Source organism: Hemiscyllium ocellatum, chromosome 42, assembly GCF_020745735.1.
Source record: "Hemiscyllium ocellatum isolate sHemOce1 chromosome 42, sHemOce1.pat.X.cur, whole genome shotgun sequence".
Taxonomy (NCBI): Eukaryota; Metazoa; Chordata; class Chondrichthyes; order Orectolobiformes; family Hemiscylliidae; genus Hemiscyllium; species Hemiscyllium ocellatum.
Genome location: NC_083442.1, coordinates 14,212,232 through 14,233,976, shown reverse-complemented (window position 1 = coordinate 14,233,976; position 21,745 = coordinate 14,212,232). Strand labels below are relative to the sequence as shown.

General features: G+C 42.8%; 1 protein-coding gene across 2 annotated transcripts in view; it reads left to right on the top strand.

The window, feature by feature from the left end:
• Positions 1 to 21,745, top strand: part of LOC132834746 (sorting nexin-27-like) — a 119,450-nt gene that overhangs the window by 82,132 nt on the left and 15,573 nt on the right. For both annotated transcript variants that reach the window (XM_060853722.1, XM_060853721.1), the window contains exons 4-8: positions 2,897 to 2,961; positions 3,275 to 3,379; positions 7,847 to 7,925; positions 12,202 to 12,365; positions 17,789 to 17,878. In XM_060853722.1, coding sequence (XP_060709705.1) covers positions 2,897 to 2,961; positions 3,275 to 3,379; positions 7,847 to 7,925; positions 12,202 to 12,365; positions 17,789 to 17,878 — 503 coding nt within the window. The remainder of the gene's footprint in view (positions 1 to 2,896; positions 2,962 to 3,274; positions 3,380 to 7,846; positions 7,926 to 12,201; positions 12,366 to 17,788; positions 17,879 to 21,745) is intronic.

The window sequence follows — 21,745 nt, the reverse complement described above, 5'->3', positions numbered from 1 at the left end:
ATTTTCCTGATTCCTGCCTCTCCCAAAACCAGTGCTGTCCTTATGGCAGAGATATCGTGTCTGCACTAAGATGCAAGTATTTAGTAATGACGTAATAATGAATTATAAAACGTCTTCACTCAGGGTTGTGAATATCTGGATTTCTATACCTCAGAGCTGTGGGTGCTCACTTACTGAGTACATTCAAGATTGAGGTGGTGAAATGTTTTGGGCTCTTGGAATTGAAGGATATGGAGTGGGGCAGGAATGTGACGTTGATGACATTGAACCATAATCTTATTGAATAATAAGACTTCAGAGGACTTTGAACCTGGTCTTTGAGTTTTGTGTGTTTCTGGCATCAGCGTGCAGTTAGTAGCACTCCAATAAAATGCCCTGCTAATCTACTGATGCCAGTCTACTCAACAGCCAGTCAGGAACTGTTCTTACTACAGTGCAAATTAAATGGAGCAGGAGTTAGGTTGGTGGCTTCGGAAACCCAGTCTCCCCAACAAATTAAAGGTTTACTCTGTTCAAAACTAAGGTGCCTGAAACTTGACCCAGCACAATTAGCTTGTGGCCAGTTTGCTGCTTCAAGCAGCTTTCTGCTCTGGAATCTGCATGGGTCAAACGGGCAGAGTTTGGGTTATGAACAAAAGGTTACACATGAATATGATATATGCATGCAATATTATGCTGGGGATATGCAGCAGATATTCCTATTAAGTTTAAATGAAATGAAAACTGTCTATCTCAAAGTTTTTCCTTACAGAACCTGATTTAAAGTGTTCAAAGAAAGCCCTGTCTGGACAAGGGTTTTATGCACTAGTGTGGTGGAAGTAGAATGGCACAGTAGTGTTTAGTGAATGTTCATAGGCGAGTCTTTTGGCTGATTACATTTAGAACATAGAACAGCACAGTACAAGCCCTTCAGCCCACGATGTTGTGCCAATCTATGATCAATGTAACCTACACACTCCTCAATTTACTGCTGTCCATGTGCTTGTCCAGCAGTTGCTTATATGTCCCTGACTCTCTTATCATCACTGGCAGTGCATTCCATGCATCCATCACACTCTGTGTAAAGAACCTACCTCTGACTCTCCCCTATACCTTCCTCCAGTCACCTTAAAATTATGAACTCTCATGACAGCCATTTCTGCCCTGTGAAAAAGTCTCTAGCTATCTAGTCTATCTATGCCTCTCACTACCGTGTACACCTCTATCATGTCACCTCTTTCTCCTCCTCTCCAGTGTGAAAAGCCCTAGCTCACTCAACCTCTCTTCATAAGACAAGCCCTCCAATCCTGGCAGCTTCCTGGTAAATCTCCTCTGCACCCCCTCTAAAGCATCTACATCCTTCCTATAATGAAGTAACCAAAAACTGAAGACAATATTCCAAGTGTGGTCTACCCAGAGTTTTATAGAGCTGCGGCAAAATCTTGCAGCTCTTAAACTCAGTCCCCCTGTTAATGAAAGGCCAAACACCATAAGCCGCCTTAACAATCCTATCAACTTTGGGTGGCAACTTTCAGGGATCTATGTATGTGGACCCCAAGATCACACTGTTCCTCCACACTCCCAAGAATCCTGTCTTTAACCCTTTCTTCAGCATTCAAATTCAACCTTCCAAAATGAATCACTTCGCACTTATCCAGGTTAAACTCCATCTGCCACTTCTCAGCCTAGCCCTGCATCCTGTCAATGTCTTGTTATAACATGCGCTACCTGCCCTTGACGCTATCTACAACACCACTGACCTTTGTGTCATTGGCAAACTTAATAATCCACCCTTCCACTTCTTCATCCAAGTCATTTATAAAACAATAAAGAGCAGAGGCCCAAGAGCAGATCCCTGCAGGACACCACTGGTCACCAACCTCCAGGCAAAATATTTTCCATCCATTATCACTTGCTGTCTTTCAGCCAGCCAATTCTGTATCCAGACATCCAAATTTCCCTGCATCCTATATCTCGTAAGTTTCTGAATGAGCCTACCATGGGGAACCTTATCAAATGCCTTCGTGAAATCCATATACAAAACATTCACTGCTCGACCTTTGTCAATTTGTCTCATCGCATCCTCTGAGATCTCAATAAGGTTTGTGAGGCATATCCTGTACACCCCCCCCCCCCCCCCCCCACCCCCCACCCCCCACCCCCCAAAGCCATGCTGACTGTCTTTAATCAAACTGTTTTTCCAAATAGTCATAAGTCCTATCTCTCAGCACACTTGTTTACCACAGATGACTGGTCTGTAATTCCCAGGAATTTCCCTATTCCCTTTCTTGAACAGAGGAACAACATTTACCTCCCTCCAATCATCTGGTACTTCTCCCACAGAGAGTGAGGATGCAAAAATCGTTACCAGAGATGCAGCAGTCTCATTCCTTGCTTCCCTGGATATACCTGGACCAGCCCCGGGGACTTATCTATCTTGATGCTTCCCAGAATTTCCATCACATCCACTTTCTTAATATCAGTCTGTTCAATCCTTCACCTGTTCCATAATGTTCTCACCATCAACAAGGTCCCTTTCTAGTGAATACTGATGCTCAAAACTCATTGAAGGGCCTCCCCTACCTCTTCAGACTCTCGGCACAGGTTCCCTTCACTATCCCTGATTGACCCTACCCTCTCTCTGATCATTTTCTTATTCCTCACGTATGTGTAGAATGCCTTTGGGTTTCCCCTAATCCTTCCTGCGAAGGCTTTTCCATGCCCCCTCCTAGCGCTCAGTCCATTTTTGAGTACTTTCCTAGCTACTGTGTAATCCTCTGAAGCTGTGCAGATCCTTGTTCCCTCAACCTCAAGTAAGTTTCCTTAGTTAAGGAATGCAGCATTGGAAATTTACAGTGCTGCTTGCAGTTGGATGTCTGAGCTGTAGTTATAGTGTGTTTTGTGATTTGTTTTGCAGTGTGTTCAGTCAGTGTCCTTGGAGAGAGCGATGTGATGCAGGAGTTTCTGGCTGATTCCAGTGAGGTAAGGACATCAGGAAGGAAAACTGGTTTATCTGAGACCGTATTTTTTTTTAATTCAGAATTTGAAGAATAATGTTTAACTTAATGAAGTAGAATGCTAAATTTGTTTAATATTACAATCCTTGACATTGTGATCCTGTTGCTGTAACTTCTGTGTCGTATAATTCTGTTCTACAACCACTGGACGAAGAAGCAGCGCTTCAAAAGCTAGTGCCTCCAATAAACCTGTTGGACTATAACCTAGTGTTGTGTAATTTTTAACTTCAATAGAAGGATGTTCTAACAACCACTTGTTTACCATTTAATTTTTCCAGAGTACAAATGGACTGTCTGATGTGGATCTGAGGATAGCCTTGCCTGACAGAAACATCATCACAGTCACTGTAAAAAAGAACAGCACTGCAGAAGAGGTCTACAGGGTGAGTGAGCCTGGCTTATCTCAATAAAAATGGAATCAACCTTGACTCGTAGTTTTTCATTTGGTGATGTTATATTCACCTGGATAAACAGGAATTTATTAAACCACAAGAAGGAGCCCAGGATTTAAACTTTAGTCAGCAGGGTTAGTGATCAAATTGGTATTACCACTGGATAATGCACCTTGAGGCAATAAGAGTGATGTATCGAGGCTCTACCAACTGAAGATTTTGCTGACATTAGTAATTCGTGTTTTGAAATACAGTTTTGCTGACTCATTACCGTTTGATGATGTAGCTCTCAACTAATGTTCGGATCAAATGATTGCAAATAATGCAAGGTTGTTTACTACAGTGCACTGCAGACTGTCTCTGTTGGGATATATGATCTGCTGCACCTTGCTATGAATGAAGCCCTGCTATTCTTGGGGTTGTCATGAAACTTTAATTTTATGAAAGTATGCGCAATTCTCCATTTTAATTGCCTTTTAGACCCAGGTTAACAGAGAGCAGGTGTCTGCACTTAACAGGAATTACTACTTATTTGAAGTAATTAGATTACAGCAACAGAAAAACACTTGTGAACTGTTGGCGCGCAATTCTACTAATTGAAATGCTAACCTTCTTCTAAAACTCCCGCTGTACACTCATATGCGTGCACACATACATAATTCATAGTCATTCAGCAGTGAACAGGCCCTTCAGCCTTGTAAATTCCAACTAGGTTTCATAAACTGAACTCGTCCTGTTTGGCCAACACAACTGGGACCAAAAATTAGAGATGAAAGAAAATGGGTGTTAGGGAATAATTGGGAAGATAGTTTAGTGATCCCTGTCCAGAGGGTTTGCTGAGATCCTTTTGGCTGGTCAGAACTTGCTGTTGCTCCATTTTCCTTCAGGTACTTTCACTTGCTTGCAGGAGGTGCAGAGTGACTGTTTCACAACCACAAGTCTTTCACTTACTGGTTAAAAGTCACAGCTTATAGCAACTACTGAGGAGCAAATGTTTGGCTTTCTTCAAGTTTGAGGCCTTTTTTATCTGCAGAGAAAAAGGACAGCTCCTTCTCTTTTGGAGGTCTGATGTCTCTGACCAAACATTGACACCACAGGCTGTGCAGCTACCTGGGGTCCAGTCTCTGTTGTTGGCAGGCATAAACCCTTCATCATAAGTCTCTGACAACTGGTCACCATATCAGTCAGCTGCTTGTTGGCCAACTCTCCGTTTGTCCCCTCCTCTGCTCCTGTTTGTCAATAGCAACTTACCCCATTGCTTGAACAAACTGTGGTGTACATAGCACTTGACAATGAGTGTGAAATAACTTTTAAAAAGTGCAGTCATCAATTCCACAATCCATGGTTTTTAAAACAGTCCTGTTCCCAATTCAGTCCACAATCAAAAATACAGAAAATTAAAAAGGTGTTTTACAATATTTAGGAGCTTAATTGCTTCCAAGTATTGCATAAGTGTTAGAGTCATAAATAAAGTGAACCTGAAGTTTGGACTGTTTTCCTTAAAGGAGAGAAGGCTGAGTGGAGGTATTTGAAATCATGAGGGATCTGGACACACTGAGGCTGTTCTCGTGTGAAAAGAACGAGAGGGCACAACTTTGAAATTAGCGAAAGAAGCAAATGCAGTATGAGGCGGTGCCTGTAAGCGTGGTGGAGACACATTTAATTACTACATTCGAAACGAGTTAGATTGACACTGGAAAAGAATCAATATGCAGGGTTCAAGTGAGGAAACTGGAGGGTGGTACTTTGTGAAATGTTCACTCAGAACGATGGGTCAAATGGGCCTTCTATGCTGTAATAACTGTGGAAATGCACAGTAGGCTTATTTAACATCTGCACAGAGAATAAGTAATTCATGTTTTAGGCATGGGTTTTTCTCAACACAAATTTGAGGTTGGTGATCCAGAGTGCAATGATCAGGTGGAATATGGAATCAACACCAGAATTTCTGATTTTTTTTAATTTCAAAAATATTCTTTATTCATAAAATATTCATAAAATATTTGATACACTGTACATTTGGTAATTCCATACATATGTCAGCATTTACATACACAGCTCAGAATTTTCATTATTACATACAGATCTGTGCAATTTCTCACTCACATATTGAACTGAGGCGTCAGCAGAGCCCAAATGACTGCAGGGCCCCCTGATCTTCTTTAGACAGGCAGATGTTAAACGGTGGTCTTTCCCCACCGCGCCTTGGCGGCAGCTGCCCCAAGCTTCAGCGCGTCACTCAACACGTAGTCCTGGACCTTGGAATGTGCCAGTCTGCAACACTCAGTCGGGGTCAACTCCTTCAGCTGGTAGATCAACAGGTTTCGGACCACCCAGAGAGCGTCCTTCACCGAGTTGATGATCCTCCAGGCACAGTTGATGTTCGTCTCGGTGTGCGTCCGGGGAACAGGCCGTACAGCACGGAGTCCCGCGTCACGGCGCTGCTCGGGACGAACCTCGACAAATACCACTGCATTCCTCTCCAGACTTCCTCTGCATAGGCACATTCCAGAAGGAGGTGTGTGACAGTCTCTTCCCCCCCCGCAGCCACTTCGAGGGCAGCGTGCGGTGCGGCTGAGAGTCCGGGCATGCATAAATGATCTCACAGGTAGAGCCCTTCTCACCACCAGCCAAGCCATGTCTTGGTGCTTGTTGGAAAGTTCTGGTGATGAGGCATTCTGCCAAATGGCTTTGACAGTCTGCTCAGGGAACCACTCGACAGGATCCACCCTCTCCTTTTCCCAAAGGGTCTCAAGGATGCTACGTGCTGACCACTTCCTGATGGACTTGTGGTCAAAGGTGTTTTTCTTCAAAAACTTCTCCACGAAGGACAGGTGGTACGGGACGGTCCAACTACTCGGAGCGTTCCGCGGCAGCGAGGCCAGGCCCATCCTTCGCAACACCGGGGACAGGTAGAACCTCAGTACGTAGTGACACTTGGTGTTTGCGTACTGGGGATCCACGCACAGCTTGATGCAGCCACACACAAAGGTGGCCATCAGGGTGAGGGTGGCATTGAGTGTATTTTTTCCCCCGTTTCCCAGATCTTTGTACAGCGAGTCCCTTCGGACCCGGTCTATCTTTGAACTCCATATGAACTGGAAGATGGCCCGGGTGACTGCAGCGGCGCTAGTTCTGGGAATAGGCCAGACCTGTGCCACGTACAACAGCAATGACAGTGCCTCACACCTGATGACCAGGTTTTTTTCCCGTGATGGAGAGCGACCGTAGCCTCCATCTGCCCAGTTTCTGCCTCACTTTACTGATACGCTCCTCCCAAGACCTGGCGCACTGGTCCAGTAACTTGGAAGGCACTAAAGATTGGATGATACGCGTTCTTTCAAAGATTAGTCTATATGTACTTTAGCTCAGGTATTCAGGTTGTTGATGTATTGCAAAATGGTCAGTGTTCTACCAGTTGACACTTCTAACTGCAGAGGTGCGAATCAACGTCCCTTTCAATAATGCTTAAAGTGCAACATTGTTTTTAAAAATTGATTGTATTGGAAAATGATTACATGCTGTGAATCTTGGCTTTCTCCATCCCAAAACAAAGTCTATGATAAGATTATTTTTGCTTCACTTTGGTGGTGTGGTTGTCTCTGGCAGGTATTGTTTGTCACTAATTGCTGTGAGAAGGTGATAGCCTTCTTTCCACTTTGCGCACAGTGGGGTGGTTTAGGGCCAGGCCACTTCAAAGGATATTTACCAAAGAATCACACTGGTGTGAGACTGAAGTCATATGTAGGCCAGAGTTGGTGGTGATATTAGTGAGCTATTTGGAGGTTTTTTTGTGTGATATGAAATTCACCTTGACCCCACGACCCCTTTTATAGTCACTTTTATTAATGCCAGTGAGATTTTTAAAATGAATGCAAATTCTTAAACCACCGTGGTGGGGTTTGAACTTGCACTGTCTGGGTAACTATTTCAGTAACATAATCACTGCACTTGTGACCTTTAAACTTGGAAACCGGGCACTACAATCAACCTGAGAACTGTTAGACTGAGACCAATTGAACTTTTCCAGCTCATGGATTGGTGAACTTTGCTACTATGTTCCAAGTTGTTGTCAGCTATTTATTGTTTAATTTCACTGCACTGGGAGTGCAATATTATCCATCCCATTGAAGATGGCATCAAATATACTCAGGTTAATTTGTCTGCAGCTAGTTTGGTGCATTGTTGCCCCGACAGCTCAATAAAAATCTGTCTGGGGTGGGGTGGGGGGTGATGCTGGAGTGGATGTGAAATATGAGAGAGCAGTGTTGACTAACCAATCTCATCTTGGAGAGTGACAATGATTTTCCCCAGATTAAATTTGATTCCATGTCCAATAAATGGAGGTTTCAGCTTGCCATTCTTTAATGAAACTGATTTCTGTGTTTTGCCCCATGCAGTGTCAAGTGTTTGTATATTTGACTGAGCCCAATGACACACTCTGTTCTATCCCTGTAGGCTGTACAAGAGCACTTACGAATGGATAGTATCACAGCAAGTTTCTTTACGCTCTTTGAAGTTGTGGATCACTTTTTTGGTAAGGGTGACTTTTTAATTTTTGAGAAAACAAATAATGGCACCAGAACATGTCAATATATAGAAATATAGAAGTTAGGAGCAGGGATAGGCTATTCAGCCCATTGAACCTGTTCCATTATTCAGTATGACTATTGCTGATCTTCTATCACAATGCCATACTCCCACTCTCTCCTGTAAACCTTGACAACTTTCACTTCTAGAAATCTATCTATTTCTTAAATATATGCAGTGATTTGGCCTCTACATCCTTCTATGGGAGAGAGTTCCACAAGTTAATCATCCTCAGTGAAGAAATTTCTCGTCTTAGTCTGAAAGTATCCTGAAACTGTGACCCCTTGATCCCTTGTTCTGAACCGTTGTGGCCATGGGAAACCTCATCCCTGTATCTGATTTGTCCAGCCCTGTCAGAATTTTGATTCATTGAGATTCTCCCCTCATTCTTCTACACTGCTGTGATTACAGACCACTCAACTCAATCTGTCCTTGACAAACCTGCCGTTCCAAGAATAATCTGGTGAACTTTCATTGCATTCTCTCCATTAATCGTATATTTCTTTCTAGTTAAGAAAGCAAAACAGCACACAGAACTCTTGGTGAAATCTCACCGAGGTTTGACGTAGCTGTAATAAGCTCCTGTTTTCAAAATCTCATGCAACAAAGTCCATTGTGCCATTTCCCTTCCTAATTGCTTGCTTATATCAATGACCAATGTAAAGGAATCTTTGTATATCAACCTTTCCTAAGCTATCATTATTTGACATTTTGTTTTTCCTACTGAAGTAGACAACTTCACATGTATTCACAGCATCTGCCATGTATTTGCTCACTCACTGAACTTGTCCAAATCATCTTGAAGTCTCCCTTGCATCCTCTTCACCGGTCCCAATCCCATCAAGTTTTGTGTCATCGGTGAACTTGAAAATATTACATTTGATTCCCTTATCCAGTTTATTCATATTTATATTGAGAGTAGCTAAGGCCCAAGCACTGATCCGTGTGGAACCTCATTTATCACTATCAGTTCCTAAAATTGCACGTTTATTCCTGCTCTGTTTCCTGACTGCTAACCAGTATTCAAACTATGCCAGTATTTTTCACCAGTCCCACATGCTTTCATTAAAACTTTCTGAAAGTCCAAATTCGCTACGTTCCTGTAAAATTGAAAACTGCCATTGTAATACCTCTATTCTGGTAGGGAGGGAGGCAAAAAGCAGTAACTATAGGTCACTTAGCCAACGTCCTTAGTTGGAAAAATATTGGAATCAATTATTAAAGAAGTAATAGGAAAATTTGGAAAATCATAGTCTATTCAAGTAGAGTCAGTCTGACTTAAAAAGGAACTGTGTCTGACAAATTTCTTAGTTTTTCAAGTGGATAGAGAGAATAAGTAAATGTATTGTATTTGGACTTCCAGGAGGCATTCAATAAGGTACCTCACAAAAAGTTAAGTCATAAGATAACAGCCCACTATTGGAGGTAGTATACTGCCATAAATAGAGAATTGACTAATGTGCAGGAAATAGTGAATGGGGATAAGGGGTTCTTTTTCAGTTTGGCAACCTGTAACGAGTGGGTTTCTGCAGTGATCATTGCTGGGACCACAACTGTTTGCAAGTTTTATTAACGACTTGGGCAATGGAAGTGAAGAACTGGAACCAAATTTGCAGACGACATAAAAATAGGTGGAAAAGCAGGTTGCAAGATGGATCCAGAGTTTCCAGAGAGAGATTAAATGGGGAAAAATGTTAGCAAGCGGAGTGTAATGTGGGAAAATGTGAAGTTCTTCATTTTGGAAGGAAGAACAAAAGAATAGACTATTATTTAAATGGAGAAAACCACAGAAAGCTGCAACACAAAGGACTTGAAGGTGTTGTGCACAAAACACTAAGTTAGTGCATAGGTACAGCAGGTAATCAGGATGGCTAATGGAAAGTTGGGCTTTACTTCAAGGGATTTGGAGTAGAAGACTTGGGAGGTCTTACTGCATCTGCACGAGGTGAGTCCACATCTGGAGGACTGTGAGCAGTTTTGGTCCCTTATTTAAGGAAAGGTATCATTCTGTTGGAAGTAGTTCAGAAAGGTTCACTGTGGTATGGAAGGATTAGGACTGCACGTGGGATCCTATTGAAACATGTAGAATTCTTAAGGGGTTTGACAGATTAAACACTGAAAGGGTGTTTCCCTTCATGAAAGAGTCTATGACCAGAGGACGTAGCCTCAGAATTAAGGGGTACCAATTTAAGACTGAGGTAGAGGTGTTTCTTCTTTGAGAGGGTTATGAGTCCTTGGAATTTGTAACTACAGAAAGCAGAGTCCATGTATATATTGAAGACTCAGATTCTGATAGATAGGGGCATCGAGGCTTGCAGGGAAGAGGCAGGAAAGTGGGTGTGAGGAATGTGCAATCAACCATGATCTGATTAAACGGTGGAGCAGGCACAGGAGGCCAAATGCCCTACTCCTGTTCTAATTTCTTATGGTCTGTGGTGACTTGGTTCTCCTCCATCTATTCTACTAGTTATGTGCTCAAACAAAACACCAGGAGGTTTGCGCAAATGGTTTCCCTCTGCATTAACCCATGGGGACTTCGTGCAATACGATTGGTATTTTCTAAGTGTCCTGTTATTGCACCCGTCATCATTGACTCCAGATTTTCCCTATTACTGCTGTTAGGCAAACTGGTCTGTAATTCACAGTTTACTCTCTACCTTTATTTTACAAATGGTGTGGTTACACTTGCCATGCTGTGGGATTGTTCTGGAAAACAGTTTTGGAATTTGAAAATCAATGCATTTATTATTTCCATGACCATTTCCTTTAATATCCTGGAATGTATCAGGCCCTGGAGATTTATCGGCTTTCACTCCTTTTAATTTTACCTGCTGCACTTTTTTTAAGCTAAACTAACCTTCAGTTCTCCTTTCCCAAAAGTCTCTTCCTTTCCTAGCACTTCTGTGATAATGGCACAAAAATTGTTGTCTAATTGTTCTGACGTTTCTTTCTCCATTATAAGTAAGACTGTAAGAAACCTATATTTGCTTTTGATTTTTTTTTACATATTTATAGAAGCTCTTGGGCTGCTGCTGTGTTTCTTGCAAGTTTATTCTTGTACGTTTTTCCCCACCCCCTCATTCAACTTCTTGGTCCTCTGTTGCATTCTAACCTGCTCCCAATCTTCAGGTTTCCTTTTTTTTCTAGCAACTATATATGACTTCTTTCTGTGCATAGTACTGTCCTTAATTTCTGTAGTTGATCATTTTGATCCATTTTTCTTGTGTCCTTCACCCAAAGGAATGTGTAACTACTGCAGTATATGCACTAATTCATTTAATATTAACCATTATTTACCCAGTGTCATGCCTTTTTATTGAAGCTACCAAGTCTGTCACAGCTAACTGATCTGTCATGCCTTCATAGTGTTAAAATAGTTTTATAACCCAACGAAATTTCTCTTCAGGGGTGTTTTGAAGAAGAATTTGTTGATGGGGTGTTAATACTGGAATAAATGTGGTTTTTGAAATGTCCAGCTATATTGCTTTAGCTCCCATAATGTACGGTGAGGGTTGATAGACCAATTAAACTTTTCCTGCTGTTAGTTTTTGTTTCATGGTATCTATCATGATATAAACTAATACAGAGTCCCCTTGTCAGTTTCAAAAGATGTTTTGGAACTGTCTGCCTTGCTATTTCTCTCAGATGAATCAATTGATTTTCCATTACATCATTTGAAAATGAATTGATATTCGTTGTCTTAATCTGCAGAAGCTTTTCCAATGATTAAAAGTTTGGCATGGTCCATAAATTGCATTGCCATTTAATTTAGCCATGTTGAAATCACATTCATCAGGCCTTTCTCTTTGTTCTTGAGATATTAGGACAGCTGCGAGCTTGGTCAAAGAATTAGGGCATTTTTAAGGAGGTGAAGAGAATGAGGAATTTCAATTCACACATTAGCACACAGGTGGCTGAAGAGACAGTAAGTGGGCCAAATGCACAGGAGACCAAAGTTATAGAAAGGAGGAGTTCTTAGGTGGTTTTCGGGCCAAAGGAGGTTACGTATAGAGAGTCAGAAGGTAGCAGGTTAACATTTAGGCCAATGAGGGTACTGACCCATGCATGATACAATGGCTATATCTCCAACTATATTGTTGCTTAGCCAAAGATGACTTGTCCTCGATTAAGGAAGGTTGCTAACCTTTTCCTGTTTCGGGGTTGATGTCATTTGAGTCATTGGTTGTGTGTCACTGATAGAGATTAATTTGTACCTTTTGCAGAACGGAAGCTAGTCCCCAATGAGTTTCCACACAAACTGTACATACAGAACTACACTTCAGCGGCAGCTGGGACATGTTTGGTCATTAGGAAGTGGCTCTTCACCATGGCCCAAGAAGAACTTTTGAATGACAATGACCTTGCAGTAACCTACTTCTTCCACCAGGTACATGAGCATTTCTCCATGCACTGCATACTTTAAGCAACATAGAATACAATAAGCAATTTCTGGTACTTGGTTATGTTTTGTATGTTTGAGACTCTCCTCATTTATATGTGTCTAAGTGCCTCAGCTTCAGAATGTTATTGAGGTAGAAAAATAATTTTGAACAGTGTAATTGCTTAACTGATAATCTGAAAACTCTGCTTTATTTCCATCATTGTAATGTATTTTCACCTTTTTTCAGTTACTTGTGACAAAATCCTTAGTGACTGAGATGGCAGCTAGTTTACTTAATCATGCTTTTCGCTGACTCATTAGCAGTGGTAATTTAATGAAGTGACTTTCCATCATGATTGGGAAGCATCTCCTGCCTCATTAATTTCTCTTCTTCTGGATCCAAACTTGAGCAATAGACTTAAAGTGAAGATGCCTTCCCATAAATGTGATAATTCCTTCGTGGTGAAGACTAGTGTTTGTGTACGTACATGTATCATGGTCACGTGTATTAGTCAACTCTGAACAAGTACAAAGTTGGTGTTTTCAATGATCATTGCTTTACCTTTCACAACACTGCAGTCTGTTAACTGGGGCATTCTGCTAGAAGCTAAATGATCCCATTTCTTACTCAGTGCAAATCTGTAATAAAAATAGGAAGCACTATAAATATGCAGGTCAGTGAGATTGAGCGATAGAGAAGGGTTGATGTTTCACATGGGCCTTTTTGTCAGAAATCAGCAGAAGAAATTTAATCCTGTCCTCTTCAGTATCCATTTGGCCTTGAAGCAGGAATATGGCCACTAACTGCGGCACCAGCAAACTTCCTTAAGATGACCAGTCCCGTGGTTGCATTGGTCAAAATTAAAACACTAACGTGTCATAAAGAACTGAAACGAGGAATAATTTCACAACATTAATTGCATTCCAAAAAATGTTATGCAAAACTTGCAAATGTAACTGAAAGTTTGGAAGATTTTGGAATGGGATTATTGTTCAGTACATGAATCACAATGCTTGATGAATGGGGAGTTAAAATATGATTTGTGGTACTGGCAGGGCAGCATGTATTGGCTCTTTATCATTAAGGGTTGAGTCAAGCCTTAGAGGGACTGGAGTCACTTGGAGGATACTCTGGGTAAGACTGGCAGATTTTCTTCCGTGAAGGCTAGTTATGCTGTTAATCTCCATTTTCTACTGCTAGCTGCAAATTATTACATTTATTGAGTTAAATCTCAGCTTGCTGTAGTTGAATTTGAACTCATTACCTCAAATGCTGGTCCTGGTCCTATTGCAGTGACTTGTCCTTTTGTCTGATTGTGATGCATTGGTAATTGAACAGGAATCTGCTTCAGGCTCCTCCAGAGCACAATGAAGTAAGCCAGAAACACCACTCACTACTTACATGTGGCATTGTTTACAACCAACTGAAGGTATTTTGGGTCTCGGTTTAATTGCTCAGCTGAGAGACAGTGTCTCCAACAGCACAGCATTCCCAGTGCTGGATTGGTGAGGCAGTCTAGATTTGAGTTAGATTTCTGGAGTTGAATCTGAACCCATGCCTTCTGATGCATATGTTTCTGTGTTAATAATTCCTGCTCTTGATCCTGCAGAGAGATACATTGGAGCGTAGTCCCTTTCCAACTGTGCTATTTTCTCAAAGAGAAGTTCCTAGACTTGTGGCAAGTTCCCAAATGGCAAGCATCCAACAATAACTGTCCTTGTATAGTGCCTTCGATGTCCCAAGGTTCTTCACAGGAGCATTATCAAAAATATTCAACACCTAGATAGTTTCAGCCTGATGATGCAGAAAAGCTGAGTTGGAGTAAGGAATTAACGGAGAATAAAGAAACGGAGAGGATTTGAGTTTAGTGCAGAGGTTTGCAACCTGTGACTCTTCAACACTTTGTCTAACATTGTCTTGATAACATGAATTTAATACATATATCTTAAATGTAAATTGAGTTTCACCAGATATGCTTGGCCATTTGTCAAATGTTTGGTTTAGCAATATAAAATTCCCAACCTATGACCGCACCCCCCCCCCCCCCCCCCTTTTCTAGCCTGAAGAGGGAAAAGGTTGATATCACTTTGTTGCAGGAAATCCATCTTGATGATGGGCAACACCTGAAGCTACAACAGAGAGGTTATGACCGGATATTCTTTTCATCCTTTATTACTAAAAGTAGGGGAGTGGTGGTACTTATCCAGAAAAATCTTCCGTTTACATTAGAGCAGGTGAAAGATAAGCAAGAACAGTTTGTGATACTCAAGGCCCTGATAAGTGGGGAGGAATATGGCATTTTAATTGTCTACTGTCCTCCACATCCCCTCAAATTTTTGGTGAGTGCCTTTGGAACACAGCACGTTATTTTAGGAGGGGGCCATTAATTGCCTTCTGGATCTGACAGTGGACAGGGTGCTCAGTGGACCACCAACTATTTCTTTGCGGGCTAAGCAGGTGACTGACTTATGCAAGGAGTTGGGGCTGGTGGATATCTGGAGATGTCTTCACCACCCTACCGGCAGGAACATCACCTTTTTTTCAAACCCACATAAATGTCACTCGAGGATTGATCTCTTTCTGGCTCCCTCGACCCTTCTGGATTCGATTATGGGTTGTAAAATAGCTGTTTCCGATCACCCAGCAGTATGTTTTGAGGTTAAGGCCAAGAGTGAGGGGCTAGGTTTGTGGCATTGGCGTTTTGGACCCTTTTCTCCTTAAGGATTCCAAATTTGTGGAAAACCTTTTGAATGAGTTTCAGGAATTCTTGACTATCAACTCAGGCACAGCTAGTAGTCCGTCTATGCTATGGGAGACCGCTAAGGCCTTTGCTAGAGGATTAGCTATTTCCTATTCGGCTAGCTGGAAATGACAGAAGGGGGAACAGCAGTGTCCGCTTGAGATGCGGTTGAAATCCGCTGAGGTGGCACATTTTTCACAGCCTTTGGTGACTAAGCTACAGCGGATCATGGCCCTCCGGGCTGTCTTAACTTCAGTACTGACACAAACTGCAAAAAAAGAACTTGCCTGTTTTTTTGGCAAAGGCTGTTCGAGTATGGGGATAGGCCAGTGAAGTATTTAGCATATCTGACTAGGAAAAAGCATGCTCCCCGATCCATTACTGCAATTAGAGACAGCACTGGGGTCCTTACATACGCTGCCAAAAGGATTAATGAGGCTTTTCGGAGTTTTTACTCTGACTTGTATCGATCTGAAGGTTGTGAGGACAGGTGGGCTAAGATAGAAGGGAGAAAGTGAGGACTGTAGATCGAGTCAAGAGTGTAGTGCTGAAAAAGCACAGCAGGTCAGGCAGCATCCGAGGAGCAGCAGATTCGACGTTTCGGGCAGAAGCCCTTCATCGGGATTCCTCGGCATTTTTATTACGTCCATATTTGATCAGTTATTTCAGACCAACTTTGCTCACTTGCTCAACAATATTAGGCAGGATCTCCAGAGATGGCAGGCTCTTCCAATTTCATGGGTGGGCCGAATAACCCTCACTAAGATGAATGTTCGTCCTCATTTGCTTTATCCCATGCCTATGCTCCCTCTAATGTTTCCAGGTCATGGCTGTGGAAACTTATGGGTTGGTTTAGTTCCTTTGTCTGGCTTTGTGGGCGGCCCCTCATCAAACTTTCCAAGTTGCAGTTGCCTAAAGGATGGGGAGGAGTTGATTTTCTTAGACGTCAGGAGGTATCAGTTGAGTTCCCTGCTGTCCTTTGTGTGCGATTGGGCTGGTAATGATCGGGGCTCGATATGGCTGCATATTGAGGCCTCCCAGGCAAAGTGCCCTCTTATTAACCTGTTGCTTATGGATAAGATGAGGGCCGTTATGGGCCATGGCCAGAACCCCATTATTATTCATACAGTCAAGGCATGGAGAACGATACGTCAGAGTGAGGGTTGCTTATCTAAGACTTTGCCACTTACGCCCATAGTTGGTATGCCAGGGTTCTGACCAGGAATGATGGACTCCGGGTTCAAACTATGGGCAGGGAGAGGAGTTTCCAGTCTGGGAATCTTGTTTGAGGGGGAGGTTATGATGTCTTTCGAGCAACTGAGCTGCAAATACGGGTTGCCCAACAGAGGTCCTTGCCTTTTTTTTTTCAGGTTAGGGATTTTATCCAGAAGATGACTATGCTTCTCACTAAGCCCTGTAAGCTTGATAGAGGTTGTTGCTATGTACCATAAGCAGCCTCTCGGTTAGTGCCCTCTATCGCCTGCTGGGTGGCAGGGCCTGGCAGGATATTAATTGGTTATGTTAAGCCTGGGAGCAAGAGCTAGGAGTGGACATCTCTTCTGAAACGTGGAAGGACATAAGGGAAAACGTGCAAAAGATCTAATTCTGTAATACGACAAGCGCTATCCAGTTAAAAGTTCTGCACAGGATTCATCTGGCATCAGACCATCTGGCAAAGAGACATCTTCAATGTGTCCCAAATGTGAAATAAGTGTAGATACTCTTGCCCATTGCTTCTGGACATGCCAGAGGCTCCATGTTTATTAGAGCGCCATGGCGGGGGTGATGGGGAGGGTATTGAGAACCGAGGTTAAACTTGACCTGATCTCTCTCCTGAATTTATCATCATCAGATGGGCAAGGGAAGAAACTATTTAATCTTGCTTAGAGTGCACAGAAGAATATGCTGATGAATTGGGTGCCTGAGAACCCACCGGGCTTGCTGGGATTGCAGAAATTAATTATGGAACACATTCCCTTGGATTGTTTTACAAACATGGTGCACTACACAATAGACCTCTTTTATAAAATATGGCAGCCCTTTTTGAGTTATTTGGGTATAAATTTGTCAGCTATCTTAACTGGGGCATTTATTTAAACCAGGATGGTTAGGTTTGCTGAGCCCTGGGCTCTGGAGGGGGGTCCTGAGTTAATACGGGTACATATACAATTCTCCTGTTTTTTTTGTGTGGGAGCTTTGCGCTGAGCATAGCTATTTTTTGCTTTTGTGTGTTTTTTTTTGTTTTATTAGTCGCTTATTTATTGGTGTTGTTTTGCACAGTTTTAGGGTTTGCTTTGTATTATAGGGTAATTAGTAAACAGTAGTTGTATTGTAAATTGCATTTTTCTTTATTGTCCTGGTATTTGTTATATTTTCAAAACTTTGTTTTTGTAAAGTCAAAAACACTTTTTTCTTGCTAATAAACACACTTACCAAAAAAAACCTTTTTAAGTCATAAAGGCTCTTGACCTCCAGTGTAGAATTCAGGCAACTCTAGGCACAACTGCCTTTGGGGGAGCAGGTCTGTTGAAGAGGGCAGAGTTAAAGGCACAAGTATCTTTGTTGTAGGCATTTACTGATGGAATAGTCGTATAGAATTTTGTGAAAAGCTATTTTATTCTGTGTGGTAATAATAACTGCAGGTCTGTGTGTCACTGCCTTCAGTCAGCAGTTGTGTTGTAATTGCAGGCCGTGGAGGACGTAAAGAAAGGGCGGATTCGCGTCGGCGATAAGTCATACCAGCTTCAGAAACTGTCGGAGCAGCACAAAAAAGTCATGGTAGGATCCTGCCTGTTTGTTTAATACTTGTGCGTTGACAAAACAGGAAAATTTATCGTTAGAACTTGCAGCTTAGAATGTTAGTTATCAGAAATGGCGCACAGGAAAGGACTTGATTCAGATATTCCACTTCCAAAAGGCTAAGGATTGAACCAGTTCTTCCAATGATAGTCACCTTGTGAATTGTTTAGTACCTTCAAGGGGCAGTAGTTCCCAGTGGATTTCTAGATGATGACAACTGGCATAGCGCAGCCTTAGAGTTAGACAAAGGTGACTGAAGCTGTGATTGATGTCCTGGGGGGAAAAGGGGAAGAGGGTGCATTTCTATAATACTTTTCACTTCCTACAGACATTACAAAAGGGTTTACAGCCAGTGAAGTACTTTGGAATCTATTTATGTCATAGTTAAAAATCACACAACACTCGATTATAGGCCAACAGGTTTATTTGGAAGCACTAGCTTTCGGAGTGCTGTTCCTTCATCAGGTGGTTGTAGAGAATAAGATTGTAAGACACAGAATTTATAGCAAAGGTTTACAGTGTGATGTAACTGAAATTATATATTGAAAAAGACCTGGATTGTTTGCTAAGTCTCTCAGCTTTTAGAATGACCATGTTGGCTTCAGTTCTTTCGTAAATAAATTGCAAAACTTTATTAAAAAAGTTACATTCTCAAATGAACTTTAACAATTGGTGCCATGTCAGCCCAGATAATGTATTGAAGGTGTTAGCTCCCTGTGAGGCTGTCTGTGCCACAATGGTCAGGCTGATTCTAATCTAAAAACGGATTTACAGAATCTTTCTTGGCCTCATGCAGTTTTTGAGTAAAGTAAATGTAATTCTGCAAGTACAAATTCAACCCACAAACTTATATGTGCGGGGTTAGGAGCCTCTCTGAGAGGGTGTGTGTATGTGTGAGAGTGACAGTGTAAAAGGGGTTTAAGTCTGTGAGAGGGAGTCTGTGAGAGGGAGTCTGTGTGTATAGCGCAATGGAGTCACCTGTAGTGCGACATGAGCCTAAGATCCCGGTTGAGGTCATCCCCATGGGTATTGAACGTAGCTATCAGCCTCTGCTCGACCACTTTTCACTGCTTCCTGTCCCGAAGTCTGCCTTGGTGGATGGTCACCCAAAGATCCAAGGTCGAATGTCCTGTACCGCTGAAGTGTTCTCCGACTAGGATGGAACACTCTTGTCTGTTTGTTCTGCAGTGTCCATTCATCCTTTGCCGTAACCTCTGTTTGGTCTCGCCACTGTACCATGCCTCAGGGCATCCTTGCCTGCAGCGTATGAGATAGACAATGTTGGCTGAGTGGCATGAGTCCCTGCCATGTACATGGTGGGAGGTGTCCCCACACATAATGGTGGTATCCGTGTCGACGCTCTGACACGTCTTGCAGCGTCTACCGTGGTATGGAGTTGTCCTGAAAGCCAGGCAATTTGCCACGAACAATGATGTGTTTGAGGTTTGGTGGCTGTTTAAAGGCGAGGTGCTCATCCTCATTGATAATGTGTTGCAGGCTGTGAAGAACATGATGTAGTTTTTCTGCTCCTGGGAAGTACTGGACAACGAAGGATACCCTGTTGGTTGCAGAACATGTCTGTCTCCTGATGAGATCATTACGGTTCCTCACTGTGGCACGTCTGAACGGTGATCGATGAGTTGGGCCCTTTCTTAACAGGGCATCCCTGAGTACTTCCAGGTGCCTGTCACATTCCTCCTCATCTGAACAAATCCTGTGTATGCGTAGGGCTTATCCATAGGGGATGGATGCTTTAATATGTTTCTGGTGGAAGCTGGCGAAAGGTAGCATCGTGAGGTTATCCGTGGGTTTGTGGTAGAGTGAGGTGCCCACCTTCGATGGATATGCATGTGTCCCAAGAATGAGACAGATAGTAGAGAGTAGTCCATGGGGAGTTTGATGGTGGGATGAAACTTGTTGATATCACTGTGTAGTTTTTTTCAGTTACTCCTCTCTACACAGCGATTCATTTCTCCAACTTCCACTCAAATCATGAAAACAGTCATCCCCTATGGACAAACCCAATGCATACACAGGATTGGCTCAGATGAGGAACGTGACGAGCACTTGGAAGCACTCAGGGATGCCCTGTTAAGAATGGGGTACGATGCCCAACTCATCGACCACCAGTTCACATGTGCCACAGTGAGGAACCGTAATGACCACCTCAGGAGACAGACATGTTCTGCAACCAACAGGGGACCCTTCGTTGTCCAGTACTTCCCAGGAGCAGAAAAACTATGCCATGTTCTTCGCGGCCTGCAACACATTATCAATGAGGATGAACATCTCGCCAAGACCTTCCCTACACCTCCACCTCTTGCCTTTAAACAGTAACCAAACCTCAAACAGATCATTGTTTGTAGCAAGCTGCCCGGCTTTCAGGGCAACTCCATACAACCCTGTCATGCAAGATGCTGCAAGAGTGTTGACACTGATACCACTATTTCGCGTGGGGACCCTCCCACCATGTACATGGCAGGGACTCCTGCCACTCAGCCAACGTTGTCTATCTCATACGCTGCAGGCAAGGATGCCCTGAGGCATGGTACATTGGCGAGACCAAACAGAGGTTACAGCAAAGGATGAATGGACACTGCAGAACAAACAGACAAGAGTGTTCCCTCCCAGTTTAAGAACACTTCAGTGGTACAGGACATTCAACCTTGGATCTTTGGGTGACCATCCTCCAAGGTGGACTTCGGGACAGGCAGCAGCGAAAAGTGGCCGAGCATCGGTACCCATAGGGAGGGCCTCAACCGGGATGTTGGGTTCATGTCACACTATAGGTGACTCCATTACACTTTATATATGAACGCACTCACACACCCTCTGTCACACACACACACACACACACACACACACACACACACACACACACACACACCCCTTTTCACTCTCACAGACACTTTGTGCGTTGAATTTGTACTCGCAGAATTACATTTACTTTACTCAAAAACTGCATGAAGCCATGTAAGATTCTGTAAATCCGTTGTTTAGATTAGAATCAGTCTGACCATTGTGGCACTACAGCCTCACAGGGAGCTACCACCTTCAGTATAGTATCTGGGCCAACGCGGCACCAATTGTTAAAGTTCATTTGAGAATGTAACTTTTTAAAAGAGGTTTTATGATTTACATGTGAAAAAACTAAAGCCAACGTGGTCATTCTAAAAGCTGAGAGACTTAACAAACAATCCAGGTCTTTTTCAATATATATTTTCAGTTACATCACACTGTAAACCTTTGCCATAAATTCTGTCTCTTACAATCTTATTCTCCACAACCACCTGATGATGGAGCAGCGCTCCAAAAGCTGGTGCTTCCAAATAAACCTGTTGGACTATAACCTGGGGTTGTGATTTTTAACTTTGTTCACCCCAATCCAACACCATCCTCTCCAAATCATGTCATAATGTTGGAGTTGCACAATTCCAGTTGTACACAGGAATAGGTCAGCCTCAAACTGGCCACTGTGCTGTTACCTGCTGAGTTACTGGGAGGTTTTGCACCTTCTGCATGTTTAAAATAACACCTGCAACTGAGATGAAATTTGCCTCTGTACTGTCCAGCCCAGTACATCAAGGCTGTTGAACCCACAGCGCACACAGGAGAACCAGCTAGTGTTCTGCTCTTGGGTGAGAAGGTTGGACAGTCTGTCTCCCCTACAGTCCCTTAACGATGAAATAAATGACCTGATGATCTGTTCATGAATGACATAGAGCAGCATAGTGGAGTGTTTCGGGGAAATCCTTCCAGGGCACAGAAGGCCGTGGAGGCCAGGCCATTTAAGACTGGGATAGATGGGTTCTTGAGTATCAAGGTGATCAAGGATTATGTGGAGAA